Raw genomic sequence first — 14,851 nt, 5'->3', positions numbered from 1 at the left:
CTAGTTAATAGAGCGTTAATTAAGGCGTTAATATAGAGCAAGCTATTTTACAGAATTTTGGTACAAACAAATGCAAATGATAACGTTAACAAAAAATCTAAAAAATTATTAAAAATACATAGTTAATTTGAAATTAATCGAATGTTATTTTCAATTCACTTACATTACTCGACGACATCTCCGATTGCTTCTCAGCGTCACTTAATTACATCTCCATGAATTGTTGGTGATTCCTAAAAAATTGCAAATTTGGATAAAAAAAAAAAAAGGAATAAAATACAGTTAAAATAATTTTTCGAGATATTAATACCCCGAGGTATTAACGTTCGAAATATTTCATTCATTTCAGGAGAGACACTTTGAAGATAACGATTAAGACAATGCCAAGAATAAAGACTTGTGGAATATTTAATCGATAGAAACATGGCCGTGCTAACTTGCAACATTCCGACGTGGCTATTCGACATAATTGTGGCATAAATTTTGGACGTATGAAAATGCAAAAACACCCAACTGACGAGGCCATCGCGAAGAATATTAAAAATTCATTTTGTATGAGTTAGTTTCGATAGAATATATTTTTATGAGATATGTAGTGCATCCAACAGGCGCCCGTATAGTTCGCACATAAAAAACAATCGCATGTGCGTGAACCAACCAGAATTTTCGCAATACCTCTGCGAGAACTGCAAATATTACACGAACTGCGTAGAGGAAAGTCAATATTCTATATTATTACGTAACTCACCTACAAAGCGGTATGTATCCACATATAATTGACAAATAATAAGGCAAAGATGCAACAACGAAGTTTCGCGCCATTACACTTTTTCTAACTATCGGAAAAGACGGAACACAGAACCGATATATGAAAAATGGAACATTCGAAGTGAACGTTTAACCGTCTTAGTCACGCGAAAGTACAAAATATAACAATCTGAAAATAAAGTAATTTTTTCGATTAAAATTCTTAAGTGAAATAATCATTCTTATTATTATACAGAAGCTTTTAATTTTTAAAATTATATTAGTTGTTACTCGTAAATGATTAAAGTATATTGTGGATTCGAAATGACTAGGCATTGACTAGCGAAGTGCAGTTTGAATTGCTCAGTTAGTAGCAACCGTTGCATTGTATCTATTTCAACGGAATTAATTTTGTCGCGTTATAAACTTTTATGTGAATTTTTAATAATGCGTGTTCGTAGTCAGTTTTGTTACAAACTGTGTCAAGCAAAGCGTAGTTGGATGAAACGACTATATCTTTCTGTCAACTATTGTGAGGATGAAATTTAGGATAAGTTTTGAAGCAATGTATAAGCACAAAAATGGAGGGAAAAGGTGAGTATTCTAATTAATTATTTAAAGAGAAAGTGGCAATTAACGCTCGTGTGGCGAATAAATTTTCATGTTTTGCGTATTTAATTGGAGTACGTGTTTCGAATTGTCACACAGTTTTGCAGTAAATTGAAATTTAAATTTCAACCAAGGATAAGTAGAATCGGTACGATTTTACTTATCGACCATACATCCGTGTCATCGGTGTCTTTGATACTCTACTCTAATGCATACTCAGTAGTTCGCATTTTTCCGTGGATTTTCACATTTCACGTTTACTTTCGAACGCGCCACTGTAATACAGATTAGATTTCGAAGTCATTTCATGGCAATTTAACGCGATGTTTAACGAGTTCCTTGAGAATCGGGCTATGCACCGGCGTATGCACCGGCGTATGCACCGTAGCGTTCGTAGCATATCAAACACTCATTATGCAGGCCACAAAGCATTGTTTGGCATACTTTAATTCTATCGAGAGCTGCAGTATTTAATTGCAGTGCCAATATTGGTTCTCATTGGCTGTTCGTTAACACTGAAAAAACCGAAAGTAAGTTTAATTCATTCTTTATTTCGAATAGCGTAAAAAGTTACATTTTTATTTTTGTTAAAATTATACCCTGTTCATATTCAAAATTTTCTCATTTATGAATTGAACAACTTACTAACGGTGTTACCTAAATTTACTATTCTTAAAAAAAAAAGTATGCAACCATATATGTACAAGCTCGTGGAATGAAAAATATTTATATTGTTAATGAGTAGATTTGGGAGCTGGGTGGCTGAGGGTGAAGACTTCGTAATCTACTACAAAAAAATGGTAGTCTCCCATAAGTACAGTGTTAGAGGCGTGTTCTCCATCGTAGCTATGGGGAAGATTACTATAGCTTTCCTTGTTCACGTTGCAGTTACTAGAAATTAGTAAATCGGCTCCTGCTCCGAAAATTGGTCCGATGCTATAAAAGTATTTGAGTCAGTTTAATCGTTAGAATACATTTCGATGTGTTTAAACATATCTTGTTATAATTAGTTAAATAATATTTACTCCGGATGATAACAAATTGCAAAAGGCTTCTTTACAATGTCGTATTTCGTTGGAGGAACATCTTGGTTATTGGTCAGAGTAAATAAGAAAGCTTTTTCTGAAGAGATATAGTGCCCTTTAGCATTCGTTTTACCCCATGGTGCGTCGCTAAAGCCACCACAAATTTCTCCTCGAGTTCCCTAGAAAATTACATCATTCTTTGCTAGTTATAAATAACTATTTATTTGACACGTGTAAATTACTTACCAACGCAATTACGTATGTTGGACAAATCCCGTCACAATGCCGGTGAAACGCTGTTGCAGAGTAATCATGGTTGGAGGCACTGAAACGCGTTCGTAGTTAGGATCGTGTTGATCTCGATATGCTTGCAATATTTACATTTTCCTCGATACATACCGATATACCAAACGCCAACTTTGCTTTGGTGATCCATACCACTGATTGAGGAGACGCTGGAAACCCACCTTGTCTCGCGACAGAATTTGCGACCCAGGAAATAGGAATGGACTTACTCTTGGTTGTAACCTCTTATCTGTACAGATTTCCGCGTACTTGTTTGGTAGGGCTGCATACCTATATCTAAAACAAAACGTAAAAATCGAAAGCCTCCAAGAATAAGAAAATTTCCCGGCAAACCATACCTTATGGGTTTTGAGCCACTTGATCGATCGGGATTGAAAAATTCGTACCTCTCCAAGGAAAGCTCTATAGGCACTGCTCCTGTTGGCTCTACTTCCTCCGCAAAGACCTGGCTGTCGATTAGCAGCAGGCGAACGTGATTTATCACTCCTGATAAATGTTGGCAAACCCTCACACGTTCCTCCTCTGTCCAGTGTTGAGTAGGCTGCGTCACCCCTGCCTAGGAGCGTGGTCCGTACGGTTAAGCGTTCCTTAACTCGTAATTCTAAATTCCGATCCAAGAACCTAAGGACCCAAGGACCCGGTAATAATCGTATGCGACACAAGGTCTAAGACCTTGCACGACATACGCATGATCAGAGCGTTAAGTCTTCTTGGAATTTTCAACGGATTCAAAGTACTCGGAAACGGAATAAAATGTTCAAAGAAAAAGAACCTGATATTTTGCCCAGTTCAGTACTGCTCTCCAAACATCTTCTTCCTCCAATCCCAGATAGTCCGACGAAATAAGTTTCACCAGTGCATCCTTCGGAAGATTACAAAACGCAGTTGTTTTCACCGTGTCTACAGCATTTTCTCCAATGAAAGCGAAACATCTTTCGATGAAAGAGGAACAAGCTCCCTTACCACCTACGATAACGAAAGATCTTTGTTAACGACGTATCTTAGATCGATAGCAATATTAAAATATGATCTAAATAATAATACTTAACTTCTGTGACTTCTACATTATATTTTTATCAGTTAGAATAATTATTCAACTAGGACTTTGGCAAAAGCATAAACATAAATAAAACACAAACCTAGAATCAAAAATATTTATTAAATATTTATCTAATTCATCTTTTACAGCAATTATTCAATCGCAAAAAATTTACATCTGAAATTCTTCTTAAAGTTAGAAATGAACTGAGATACAAGATCTGATACAGTTTGATGGCATCTATACAAATGGGACTTATATCGTATAGTTTTTCATTCAGATATTTGAAAAATTATTCTATTACAAAATTACAATAACAAATACGTTTCCCAATAGAAAACAATACTGTCACTTTAACCTGATAGTACTTTTAGTTACAACTTATAACTATCGGTTAATCATTGTTCTTCTTAACTATACCGAGGGATGCATCACAATTTGTACAACTTGGAAAATGTTAACTCCATCTTTATTAAACCCTTTTAAGTCACTTCCAGTGTGCGTAATTGCACAAGTCATAAGGTAATATGCCTTGTTTGTCCTGGGTCATAACTTGAGGTTACAGTTGAACAATTTAATTTGCTCCGGGATTTGTATTTTGTATTAATGTTATATTGTCGCCTTTCAACATAATTCGCCCAAGTGGTTTTCTGGCCTTCGTCTTCAGATTATATTCCTCAGCATCGTCCAGTACTAAATTCATATATTCGTCGAATCCAACGATGTGACCTTCGATTCGTAGGTTGATGTTTTCGAATAACCATACTTGCACGCGCGAACGATTTTGCAGGTACCGAAATATAAGGTTGATGGGCTGTACCATCACCTTTTGAACTTTTTGTGGTCCTTTATACGACATTTTTATGTTGTGATTTCAAAAATTAATAAGCAACGTTTGATAAACGCGTGCTCGGTAATAGCCAAACGCCGGAGAATGTGGCGTCGTGGTTGTGCCAACTGTTCGTTCTCACTTTTCCCTATTTCTTTCGTTTGCTTAAAATGCGTTTTAAGATTTAATCATATCGGTCAAATTTCCGTTCAAGAAATTCTAATTGAATTACGAAATTATAAATCTGGCAGATTTGGAAAGCTTAACAAATCGACATTTCTAACGTTTAATACGTTTAGGAAAAATGAAACATAGAGATAAAATAAACTCTATCGTTATAGACGTTGGTACCACTGAATTCGTAAAATCCCGTATATAGTGCTGCCTTCGTGGCGAGCATGTCAGTTACACAACGAGAAGCACGGTCGATAACCAGTCATGTAATACAATTACCATACAAACTGTAATTTTTAGATTCAAGATATGTACATATTCAGTTTAATTAATTCTCTTATCCAATGTATAGAATAATATCGTAATTTAAGCCATTTGCACACAAACATACACACGTTCATTATAGTCATCAAATGTCACATAAGAAACAAATATACACACAAACATTCTAATATTACTAATTATATTCTACAGATTCTCAGTCACTAAGAAATTGTTTTATATTTCAATTAGACATTTTGCATTTTGCATTTTCAAGAAACACACACTTACCAACCATTGTAAGTTTGAATTACCGTTTCATTTTCCATCGGATGAAACATTCAGCAAACTTGAGAATGCAGATCGATCGGTAGGCAAACTTTTAACAGTATGCCATGAATAACTTACCGGGAACTCGCTCCTGGGCATCCAGAGCGGCAGTCAAAAGAGCACACGCGTTTCCTGGGCTAAGCGTAGCGGAGACGTGTTCTTCGCAACTTCTCCATAGTTCCTCGACTCCTAGTTCTTGAGCAAGTCCCAACATCTCGAAGATGCCACTGTCCTGAAGCATAATCTACGGAACAAACTAGGAATGAAACTCAGCCATGACTTTGGGTCAAAGCGAAAGTTTTCTCGGTAGATTCTTTCACCTACCAAACACCATAATAAATTTCGAATCTATTCGAGATATTATTTACCTTGCCTGTGTATATATAGTGAATGAATTGTCGAAAGGTCTCCGGATGAGCATGTAGCATACGCACTGACGTTGGATTTCCAGGTGTTCCGATCCTCTTCGCGGCTGTGAAGTTCTTGCATCTAGAGAAATCGAAGCAGTGGTGTCGGTATCGATTCCCGAACGATAATTACCATAGCATACGAGTTATAGGGAAGAGAAGCGCAGGAATAGAAGTGCACTGCTTTGAATCGTGCGCGCGTAAATGTGCCGTGGATGCGTGACCCTTCTAACGAACACACCCACCACTTCGTCTTTCGTCACCTTCGCTACTACTTCTGGCAGAGTTTCTTGTTACAAAAGGGCTTAATTGACTTCGTCAGGAAGCTCCGTTGCCACAAGAGTATTCGCTACGTACGCAGTCGGGCTTTAGTTTTCGTTCCTCTACAAATTAATGGCAACCTTCGAAAAGTCACTTCTCGCCCCTTTTTTTCCTACGGCAAGCCCCCCAGGTACGCGAGAAACTCGGAAGAACAAATCTTTCTCTAGCACTTCGTACTGAAAGCGGAGATTCCCTGTGACCCATTGGGAGAACATTCGATCTCGGTTTCTCTAGTGTACATCCTCTCCTACAATGCGTACAATGCGACTAGGTACATAAAAGGGAGGCTTTTAAATATCCACGAGTACAGAAACGAACAGAACTCTTATTTTTACCCCGAAATCATCGATGCATTTCCTATATTCTTCTTTGTGCAACATCTAAAGTATATTCTCGAAATTGTTCATCTCTAATAATGATTTCACGATTGTCTACCATCGATTTTCTCACTATTCAGTTTGAGATTCGATATTAGCAAAGAGCTAAGTCAATTAGAAATTTCCACGATATGAAACTATCGTAATTTCGAATTGCAATTAAGCGAAAACACTCCTGACAGTGACTTCACTGTATGGTTTTTTACGGATACCGTAACTATTCTATTTTAATATTTTAAATCCGATATTAGCAAAGAGCAAAGCGAAATTATTCCAATTTTGGTATTGCGATTAACCAAAGAAACGATTAGAAATTGAAACAGAGACGGTAAAGGGGTGGAATTTGAATTAGAAAAGGCTGACGAACCCTTAAACGAGTACTTTGTGGATCTACTGAAGACACACTGACGTTCAGTCTTCTAATACTACTAAGCAGCGCAAGGTAAAAAGATCTCGCGTGCTAGAAACGAAGAGATCGCGGGTACGAGTTTCGTCAAGGTAAGGGGTAAAGTGTAGATACACCAACAGCGTAGTCCGTATCGAATCAAAAGAAAATCCGTCAAAGAGACCGGGTGCACATGGAAAAGGTATGCACGCTAGGTGCTTTGATATTATAACCGACGCGTTAACAAACGCTCCGCTTCGTCGACAGGAGAGCGTGCGAAAGTTGGAAAATCGCGGGGCCGAGCCACGAAACATGGTTGCCGAGAGAGTCGACAGAGGAAAACTAGTGCTCAAAAAAATTAAAAACGCCAGCCTCGCGTACAGGAAACCAGAGGTGTGCGCGTAGATGTAGCCCTTACCGTGGGTCGACTTTTAACGGACCGAAAAACTCTACCTTTATGCTTTCGTCTGTAGTTCGGAAGCGATGCGGGCTCGCACAAATATCAAAGCGATAGTTCGCGTATTTATTTCCGCAAATTACAGGCGAAATATTCGAGTATCGAGAATATTGCACGATTTTCTCGTACGTTTAACAGGCAAGCACACCGTTGCACGCAATATGATTTATCGTTAAATCTGCTTCTCAAACCTCTGTAGAAATACGCGCGGCGGGAAGGTGAATTCGATATGTCGGACGCGTTGCAGGGCTTTCTTCCTTGAGAATCTTTAGCTTGTTCCAAGAAACGTGGCCGGCAATTCTGACTAGAGCCGCGGCAATATCGGCGCACAAAAACCGTGCTACCGGCGAAGAAATGAAAAAGTATTAAGAGGAAAAATCAAGGCAGCGGCGGACGATGGTTGGGTTGTGTGATGGATGGTACTCGGTGGAACGAGGCGAAGAAGGAAAGAAGGCGTGCAGCAGAAGAAGAAGAAGAAGAAGGGAAGAGAGGAAAGGGGGTGAAAAACACGAGGAACGAAGTCGTTCCCGGAGAGAAGCTTTTCCCTAATCACAGGCGAACGCCGCAGTAGAATCAAAGAAAACCAAATATCAGCGAGTGACGGCGAGAAAAGAATAGGGCAACGCGTGCGCGTCTGGTGTGACGATGAGGTGTCACGGGGGTGGTAACCGTAGGTTCACGAGCTCGATGTGGAAAGAGGATGTTAGGGGGTAAGGGGCCTAGTAGCGGTGGCGGGAAACGAGGGTCGTGGCTGCTTGGTTTCACGGCGGCAAGGGTTGAATGTCGCCGCGGGCTCCGCTACTAACGACCAAGCGTGCGATTATATAGCGGCTCCGTCGATCTCCGCGCAAAAACCGCCTCCGTTTCCGGTGCACGAGAGTCAAATTCGCGCCACACCCCTCGTTTCCCGTACCGGTAAAACACCACAGTCTCACGCTTCGGTCCATTATCGGATCGTGTGCCTCGATTCGCCACATTCACATCTATACCATTGTCATCGAATGCATGATTACTGGCGAGAAACGCCGTTAACGAATGCTTCTTTTTCAATCGAACATTCATCTTCTTCTTCGTGAGCGTTGTTCGAAATTCGAAGCTTCTATCCCGGAAAATTGCAATGGAACTCGAGCTGAAATTTAGGTCTCGTCGAGATTACACTTCCTTCCATCGGTAGGCACTGTGTGTCTCTCAATGAAACTGTAATTGCTTTCTCCGTTAATTTGATAATCGGAACGGTTTGGTTTCTAGCTGCCTGTATTCTTATATGTAAATCAATGCTCTTTTTAATAAATCAAATCGATGGAACAGATAAGAGTATGCACGGTACTTGATATATTAATAGCGGTCAGTTGCACGCGGGAATCGATAGAAACGACGGGATTACGTTAGAGTGCCATTGAACATCACCGAAGCCTGAGCGTATTTTTCAATTTCTTTTCTCCCGCCGTCAAACATCGTTCTCATCTGCGTCGCATTTCGAAATGACAAGGACTACGAGAGAGGGATGGGCGGTGGGACGGGGGACCACGACTCTTTGTCAGGATTTTCACCGGACTGGAGAGCGCCGCGTAGAGTTTTGAGTGCGGTCGCGTATTGTCCATGCATTTCTCCTACGGACGACGCCTGTCACGAGCATGCGTAACTTAATTTTCCGATCCCGGTGTCTACGAAACGAGGCGCGAGGAGAGCGACAGAGAGGGGGGATGACAAAAGGACCTACGTTCCCTTCCACGCCGTGATATCAAAGGGGTTCACTGGAATATCGTAATTGACTTTACAATTAGCATCAAGCCTATCCAGTGGAATGTCGTTGCCTGGAAAGCTAAGGCCCCTCCACCTAATATTAAACCGAGCCCTTCTTACAGCAATTAGAAATCCGTCGAGCGAAAATGCGGCCCAGAGACTCGTGCTCGTCACGGATGAATCGTCCCTAACAGAAGAAAAGAGTACCTCTCCTCTTATTATCCAACTAATTAGAACGTTCGATCGATTCGTTTCACCGTAACAATCGGAGTCCCTTAATTAAAATTCATCGCTGCCGCGAACTTCGCCATCCTCTCCTTCTCTTCGTTCCGAAGAAAGTTTGATGACTTGGCGATTTTTCTCCCGGGAACCGTTCGTTCGACCAAGAATTTTCATAGAATCTCGCCCGATCGAGCGTTTGTTTCGCGACTGGATTGTCCCTCCCGACCGGCTATACTTTCTCTCTTCCTCCGGAAGAAACAGCACAAGGGACGATGCAAAGCGTACAGGAGAGATAGGTGAATTATGTATACCTAGGTTACTCCAGCGACTCGAAGAATTTAACGAAGTTATCATTTCCCTTCCGTTGGGTTCGTTTGCAATTCTGCAGGAAACTTAACTTCTAGCTATTCTTTTCGTTTTTCCCTCGTTCCACCCCTCTTTGTACCCGCGACTTCAGTTTCAGCGACGAGAGGAAAGTTTGTAACGCAATTACCGCGAAATAAGTTTGTGTCTCGGAGAAGGCGACCAAAGCGAGTCGCGGTGTTTCGAAAATATCTTCGAACGCGAATCCGCTTCGCCATGCTACACTTCCGTCTCTCCATTTCCATCGTAAAAACTATGCCGAGGATAAGACGGAGCACCACGTTCCTACGTTAATTCTCTATTTTCTGAGATACGACGAGGCCCATTGTCTCGGTCGTCTCCAACTTTGCTTTTTCGCCGGGTGCACTCTGAAAATAGTGGGGCCGCGTATTTCCCCAGCTCTGTATCGGGTAAACGTGTTTGTCTTCGGTGTGATTTATCTCACGCGTATTTTCGAATCGTTGTCGGGTCTCCGAGGAAATCCGTATCGGCTACGAATCGCTCGACGAGACGCAACCTGTTTTAATAAAAATTACGATTAACAATTAATTCGGTCCCAGGGTGCGTCGTTCGAACGGTTGCCTTCGACTTAATAAAATTTCCGATCTCTCGTGCTCCGTTCATGGGAATGCATCGAGCTCGTTCGCGTCCCTGGAGACGTTGAAAGATATCGAGAGCAAGCGAAAATAATATAAATTGTCTCATTGTGTATATGTCGGGTTTGAAATGTTCTCCCTTATCAACTGGAAGGTATCGACGCGTGCACAAGTGAGATTAATTCCACGGTTTTGGAATCGCTTGGTCGAGAAGGACGAAACGATTCGAGTACTGACCTCGCTTGGAGGATAATTCTGTGAGCGTACACCGGTGTCTCGTCCCTTCCTAGCAGAAAGACAATGTCAGCTGTGTCTTTGTCTTCGGAAAGTCGAGCCAGGTCCTCCAGAAGTCTGGGTACGCCGGCTAAACCTGCCTCGCCAGATACTCCCGCTGCTCCTGGTGCCGCCCCCACAGCGACGGCTCTAGTTCCCATGTTGGTTGAATCGAAAATCAGCAACTGCGTGGCAGACGGCACTAGAAGTTAATTAGCGAGATATTAAATGATATACCTGCACCGCAGTAATTTCTTCGGACGTACAGTGGACGCCAAATATACGGCACAACTATTTATATAGGGAAAGACCTTATACCAAATTCATAGCAATTTAATTAATCTGTAATTATCACTCGAGGTAAAAATTTGAAAGTCGCTCTATATTTATAGCGCGTGGAAAAAGAAATGGAGAAGACCTCGGAAAGAACGATTCGAACGGCAATTATTTCTTTATTCTCAAGATTTCTTGCGCTTCTACTATGATATACAAAAAAATTGTTAAAGGAAATAGATAGGAATAATCGAGTTAGAGTTAAATCCTACTGCGCAAAGGTTAAATTCTATATTATAGAAAAAAAAAATAAAAATAAAATTTGTGTTTAATAAAACTGTTTACGTCTACCGCGGGATGATTCAAAAGTCACTGACACGAAATTCTAATTTCATTTTCTCTCTAACTCGCGTCTTTCATAGAACTGTAAGTTCTTAAATGTAAAGAGATCGCGTAAACTTTTATACGTATAATGGGAAGCTTGTTCCAATATTCTCCTAAACTTTTTCAGACTTGCATCTCCCTTAAATGTTTCACAATTAGTGTACGGTATTTCATACTTGCGGCTAGTTAAAAATCCAACACGTTGCTTGCGGTACCTAAGTAAGTTCCCTTAAGTACTACGAAACTTTTACTCATTAACCGTCTTTCGAAAACAATCAAGCCAATTAAGACGGGAGCAGCCGAACGAATGCACCTTCCTGCATTAAACCGATCGCGCAGAGTTGCCGCTCTGTGGTGGGGAGGGAAGTGGAGTTCGTACAATTTGCGATAATCCGAAATTAATGACGGGGACTTCGACCAAGAATAAACCTGTGACTGATGACAGGGGAGAGGAACATGAATGCCAGAACGTGTGTCATCGTCTCGAACGCTTTCCGGTCGCATCCGCGGCACCGGTTGACGAGCTTCGCCGAGCAATGTAACCAAAAAAAAAAAGAAAAAAAAAAAGAACAAAACCGATTAACAATCGGCGCTAATTGCACGATTAATATTTGATTTGCACCGCGTCGCGACGTGGCGTCACTCTAGCTCCGTCTCTCTTCCTCTCCGCGTGCTCCCTTTGTCCGTGTCGTTCTGTCACGGCCGGTCGATCGACACGGAGAATTTTGTGTCACGACGGCTGGCTGATTCCCTTTTAATTAGTTCGGGTTTTGTAGTTTTCGAGCTCGTGACGCGCGTCGATCGTGCCGCGGTACAGCTCGAGGGCTCCGCGTGATTCCCGGTCATTTGCCCTTCCACGGATTTCCTCGCAACGCGTCCCATCATCCCGCATTCCAACGTCGCCTCTGATTCGATTAAAAAATCATTAGACGAAGGTTTTGTTTATCTCCGGTTAAGCAGATCGCGTCCCAGGTAACTCATTAACGATGCTACGAATCTCGAATTCGAACGTACACGCACTGTTAAACATTCACTTTCTATTCAACTATGTATTTCGAAATGAATGTTACTTTTAAACGGATATTATTAAAACACACCGTAGCGAAACAATTCCCGGAAGCGTTCAAACATGTAAGGAAATCTTTCACGAATACGTTATATGCATTACACGAAACATTTTAAACAGTCCGCACTTATAACGAAACTGTAATCTAGTTTGAAATAAATATTGTTAAAAATCCGAATGATCTTTAAATCGTAAAGTTTGAGACGAGAGATTAAAGTAAATGTATAGTTACGTTTCTATGCGAGTTTCGAGGAAGAATTTCTGCCGATCGATCTCTGTGTAAGCACAAACCACAACTGTGTTCGTCACTGCGTGTTTATTTTGAATATACCTGTTCGGTCGGCTGTGATCACGTTCAGTATCGTTCCGCGTATAAATAAACACGAGTTTACCAGCATGAATTGCGCGGCACTTAACGATCGTTGTTCAACGCCGTTACTGTCAAATTCGATCGTGTTTAAAGAACACGTCTCGAGCGTTTCGAGAAATTAATCATCGCGACGTCCAAAATACGGGAAGACCGCACGAGGAACGCGGTGTCGGTCGTATTGCTCTCACCTTCTCGTCGATCTCAGCGAGCGAACGTGCCCAGGAACGTTGGAAAGAGGAATCTAAGCGAGCCGCGGCGGGCAAAATCGTTGTTTCCGTGGCACACGTGGACGAGTATCGTGTTCGTACGCGAAACACTGCATTTTCAGCCGATCCTCGGCATCTCACACTCCCACGGGGCGAAACATTGTTTCGTCAAAAACTTTCCTCCCGCTTGTCTTTTCTTTTCGTTTCTCCCCTTTTCTCTGCCAGCTTCCCGTTATTCTACAACGCGAACGCAATCCCGCGAGTATCGCACATCAACGAAGAAAGAAGAAAAAAATGTAAAAAGGAGGAAACGTGACGAAAGTGGAGGAAAACGCGTAGTGTACCGTACTCGACCGGAAGTTTCGACGTTGAACGCGAGGTATTTCTTCTGTGCGAGACGAGTTTCACGAACGCTGGACCAGGCCTGCTTCGGACCCGCCGCTTTCTTCGGCCCTTCTCCTCTCGTTCTCTCCTCAGGTGAGGCCGTCGTCTTCTTTTCACCAACGTCCATTCCCTCCTTCCTTCTCCTTCTCGTGTGGCCAATGCTCCTGTAAGATCACTCCTCCTTCAGCCGTTGTTGCCAGATCCTCTCTGGAGCACCGATCGCACGTTCAAAAAGGATACACGCGTTGCCTCGTTCCAGCTAGCAACGAACGCTGCTTCGTCTAACCTGGCCCTTCGATCCACACCGATTCCAAACTTTCTCGCCCGCTATCCGCCTCCGTTTCCCCCTGTTTACCCATCATTCTACCCTTTGTTCCTCTTAAATCGCGACGAAGCCAAGATCCACTTGCTCGCTGTACTCTCTTCTTTTCGAGTCTCGCTTTATATCCCTTTCTCCCAGTGGCGTCCCTTGTTTTCGAGACGAGCTTCCACCAGGTTTCGCTCGGTCGCGCGATATTGCCGCAATGCGGTGCTTCCTAGTTTCCTCGACAAAATGAGATTGTCCTTTTATTCGCATTCCGTGCCTTCAGACGCCCTTTTTCGACTTCACTGTGATTCTTTTTCAGCATAGCGGATCGCCTTTCAGACCCTTGAATTTCGGTTTCAGCTTCCGTTATCGATCGCTTCTAGTCGCTGTTTGTTAACGTTGCATTGCTGCTGGTTTAACGTGCTACTTTTTTCATTTGAGATCTTTGCGTTTAATAGAATTTCAATGTCGAAAGAGTCGAAAATAGGGATTCGTGTACTTTCTTCCCCGTGGATTTCATTTTTGAATTTTTCCATGGATATTTGAATTGATTAATATCGTGACATTCCCTCGGAGATTCTTTTCGACATTTGCGGAATAGTTACTGCGTAGACTGCATATGTCTGTATCGTAGAAATAAAATATTATTTATCAACTTGTACAGGACTCTTGCCTTAAATGGAACTTTTGTCGCCAATGGAATACGATTAATATAAGAAATACGAAAAATTGTTATCTCGTAGAAAATTAAATCCGAGAATGGCTAGAGGAAAATTGATTTTTCAAATTGATTTTACAATCAAATTTATTCAGATACGTGCTGCGATTATCAAACATATTCATGTTTCATTCGTTAAAAACACAATTACTTTAAGATGTAATTGTAAGTTAATCTTCATAACTTGTAACTTTCGTTTTCGCTGCTCCAACAAGATGTGCTTTATCTCTAAAAGCTTCTCGTTTAACTTCTCGTATCATTCTCAACGGCACCGCAATAATTACGCGATGGAAATGATAAATCACAGATAGACGTTACACCTGTTCTTCGCAAACGTAGTGATCCACGGTAAAGTTTCTCGTGTCTCGAAGTAATCGGTGGATGGTAAAGTAGACGCTTTGCTCCACCATTGACTAAGAATAGCTGGATACTCGTTTGTGGCTCCAACGCAACTCCATTGATGCAATCATATCGATCGTTGGTCTAACGATCGCTATATCGATCGAACCGTAAATCCCAGTATCGATATAGAAGGGAATCGATTTTTCTGGCCTAGAAGTTTTCATCGTATATCTAAGTAGACATGTAAATTTTAAATATCATCGAAATGTGGAACGAAAAGTCGACGATGTAATTCAATATTTTCATAATTAAGATGTAAAAGGATTGATATTTCGAA

The 14,851-nt window shown here is 41.5% G+C and overlaps 2 protein-coding genes across 4 annotated transcripts; both read right to left on the bottom strand.

Moving 5' to 3' along the window:
• Positions 1 to 1,887: 1,887 nt before the first annotated feature.
• Positions 1,888 to 13,202, bottom strand: LOC132908658 (kelch-like protein 17). 3 transcript variants are annotated; one of them, XM_060962866.1, is made up of 10 exons: positions 12,746 to 13,202; positions 10,429 to 10,666; positions 5,689 to 5,809; positions 5,399 to 5,564; positions 3,460 to 3,653; positions 3,026 to 3,243; positions 2,781 to 2,963; positions 2,628 to 2,706; positions 2,382 to 2,560; positions 1,888 to 2,292 (listed from the first exon to the last, which is right to left on the bottom strand). In XM_060962866.1, the coding sequence occupies exons 2-10, from the start codon at positions 10,623 to 10,625 to the stop codon at positions 2,091 to 2,093; spliced, it is 1,539 nt and encodes a 512-aa protein (XP_060818849.1). In that variant the 5' UTR covers positions 10,626 to 10,666; positions 12,746 to 13,202; the 3' UTR covers positions 1,888 to 2,090. The 3 variants fall into 3 exon arrangements, with proteins under 3 accessions (XP_060818849.1, XP_060818848.1, XP_060818850.1); XM_060962865.1 differs by lacking the exon at positions 12,746 to 13,202 and adding an exon at positions 12,420 to 12,720; XM_060962867.1 differs by lacking the exon at positions 12,746 to 13,202 and adding an exon at positions 12,420 to 12,718 and having other exon boundaries at positions 3,074 to 3,243.
• Positions 3,828 to 4,698, bottom strand: LOC132908680 (probable small nuclear ribonucleoprotein E). The gene has a single exon (XM_060962898.1). The coding sequence runs from the start codon at positions 4,583 to 4,585 to the stop codon at positions 4,301 to 4,303; it is 285 nt and encodes a 94-aa protein (XP_060818881.1). The 5' UTR covers positions 4,586 to 4,698; the 3' UTR covers positions 3,828 to 4,300.
• Positions 13,203 to 14,851: the final 1,649 nt, after the last annotated feature.

The sequence above is a fragment of the Bombus pascuorum genome, chromosome 7 (genome assembly GCF_905332965.1).
Source record: "Bombus pascuorum chromosome 7, iyBomPasc1.1, whole genome shotgun sequence".
Classification (NCBI taxonomy): Eukaryota; Metazoa; Arthropoda; class Insecta; order Hymenoptera; family Apidae; genus Bombus; species Bombus pascuorum.
This window is presented reverse-complemented; position numbering and strand designations above follow the sequence as displayed.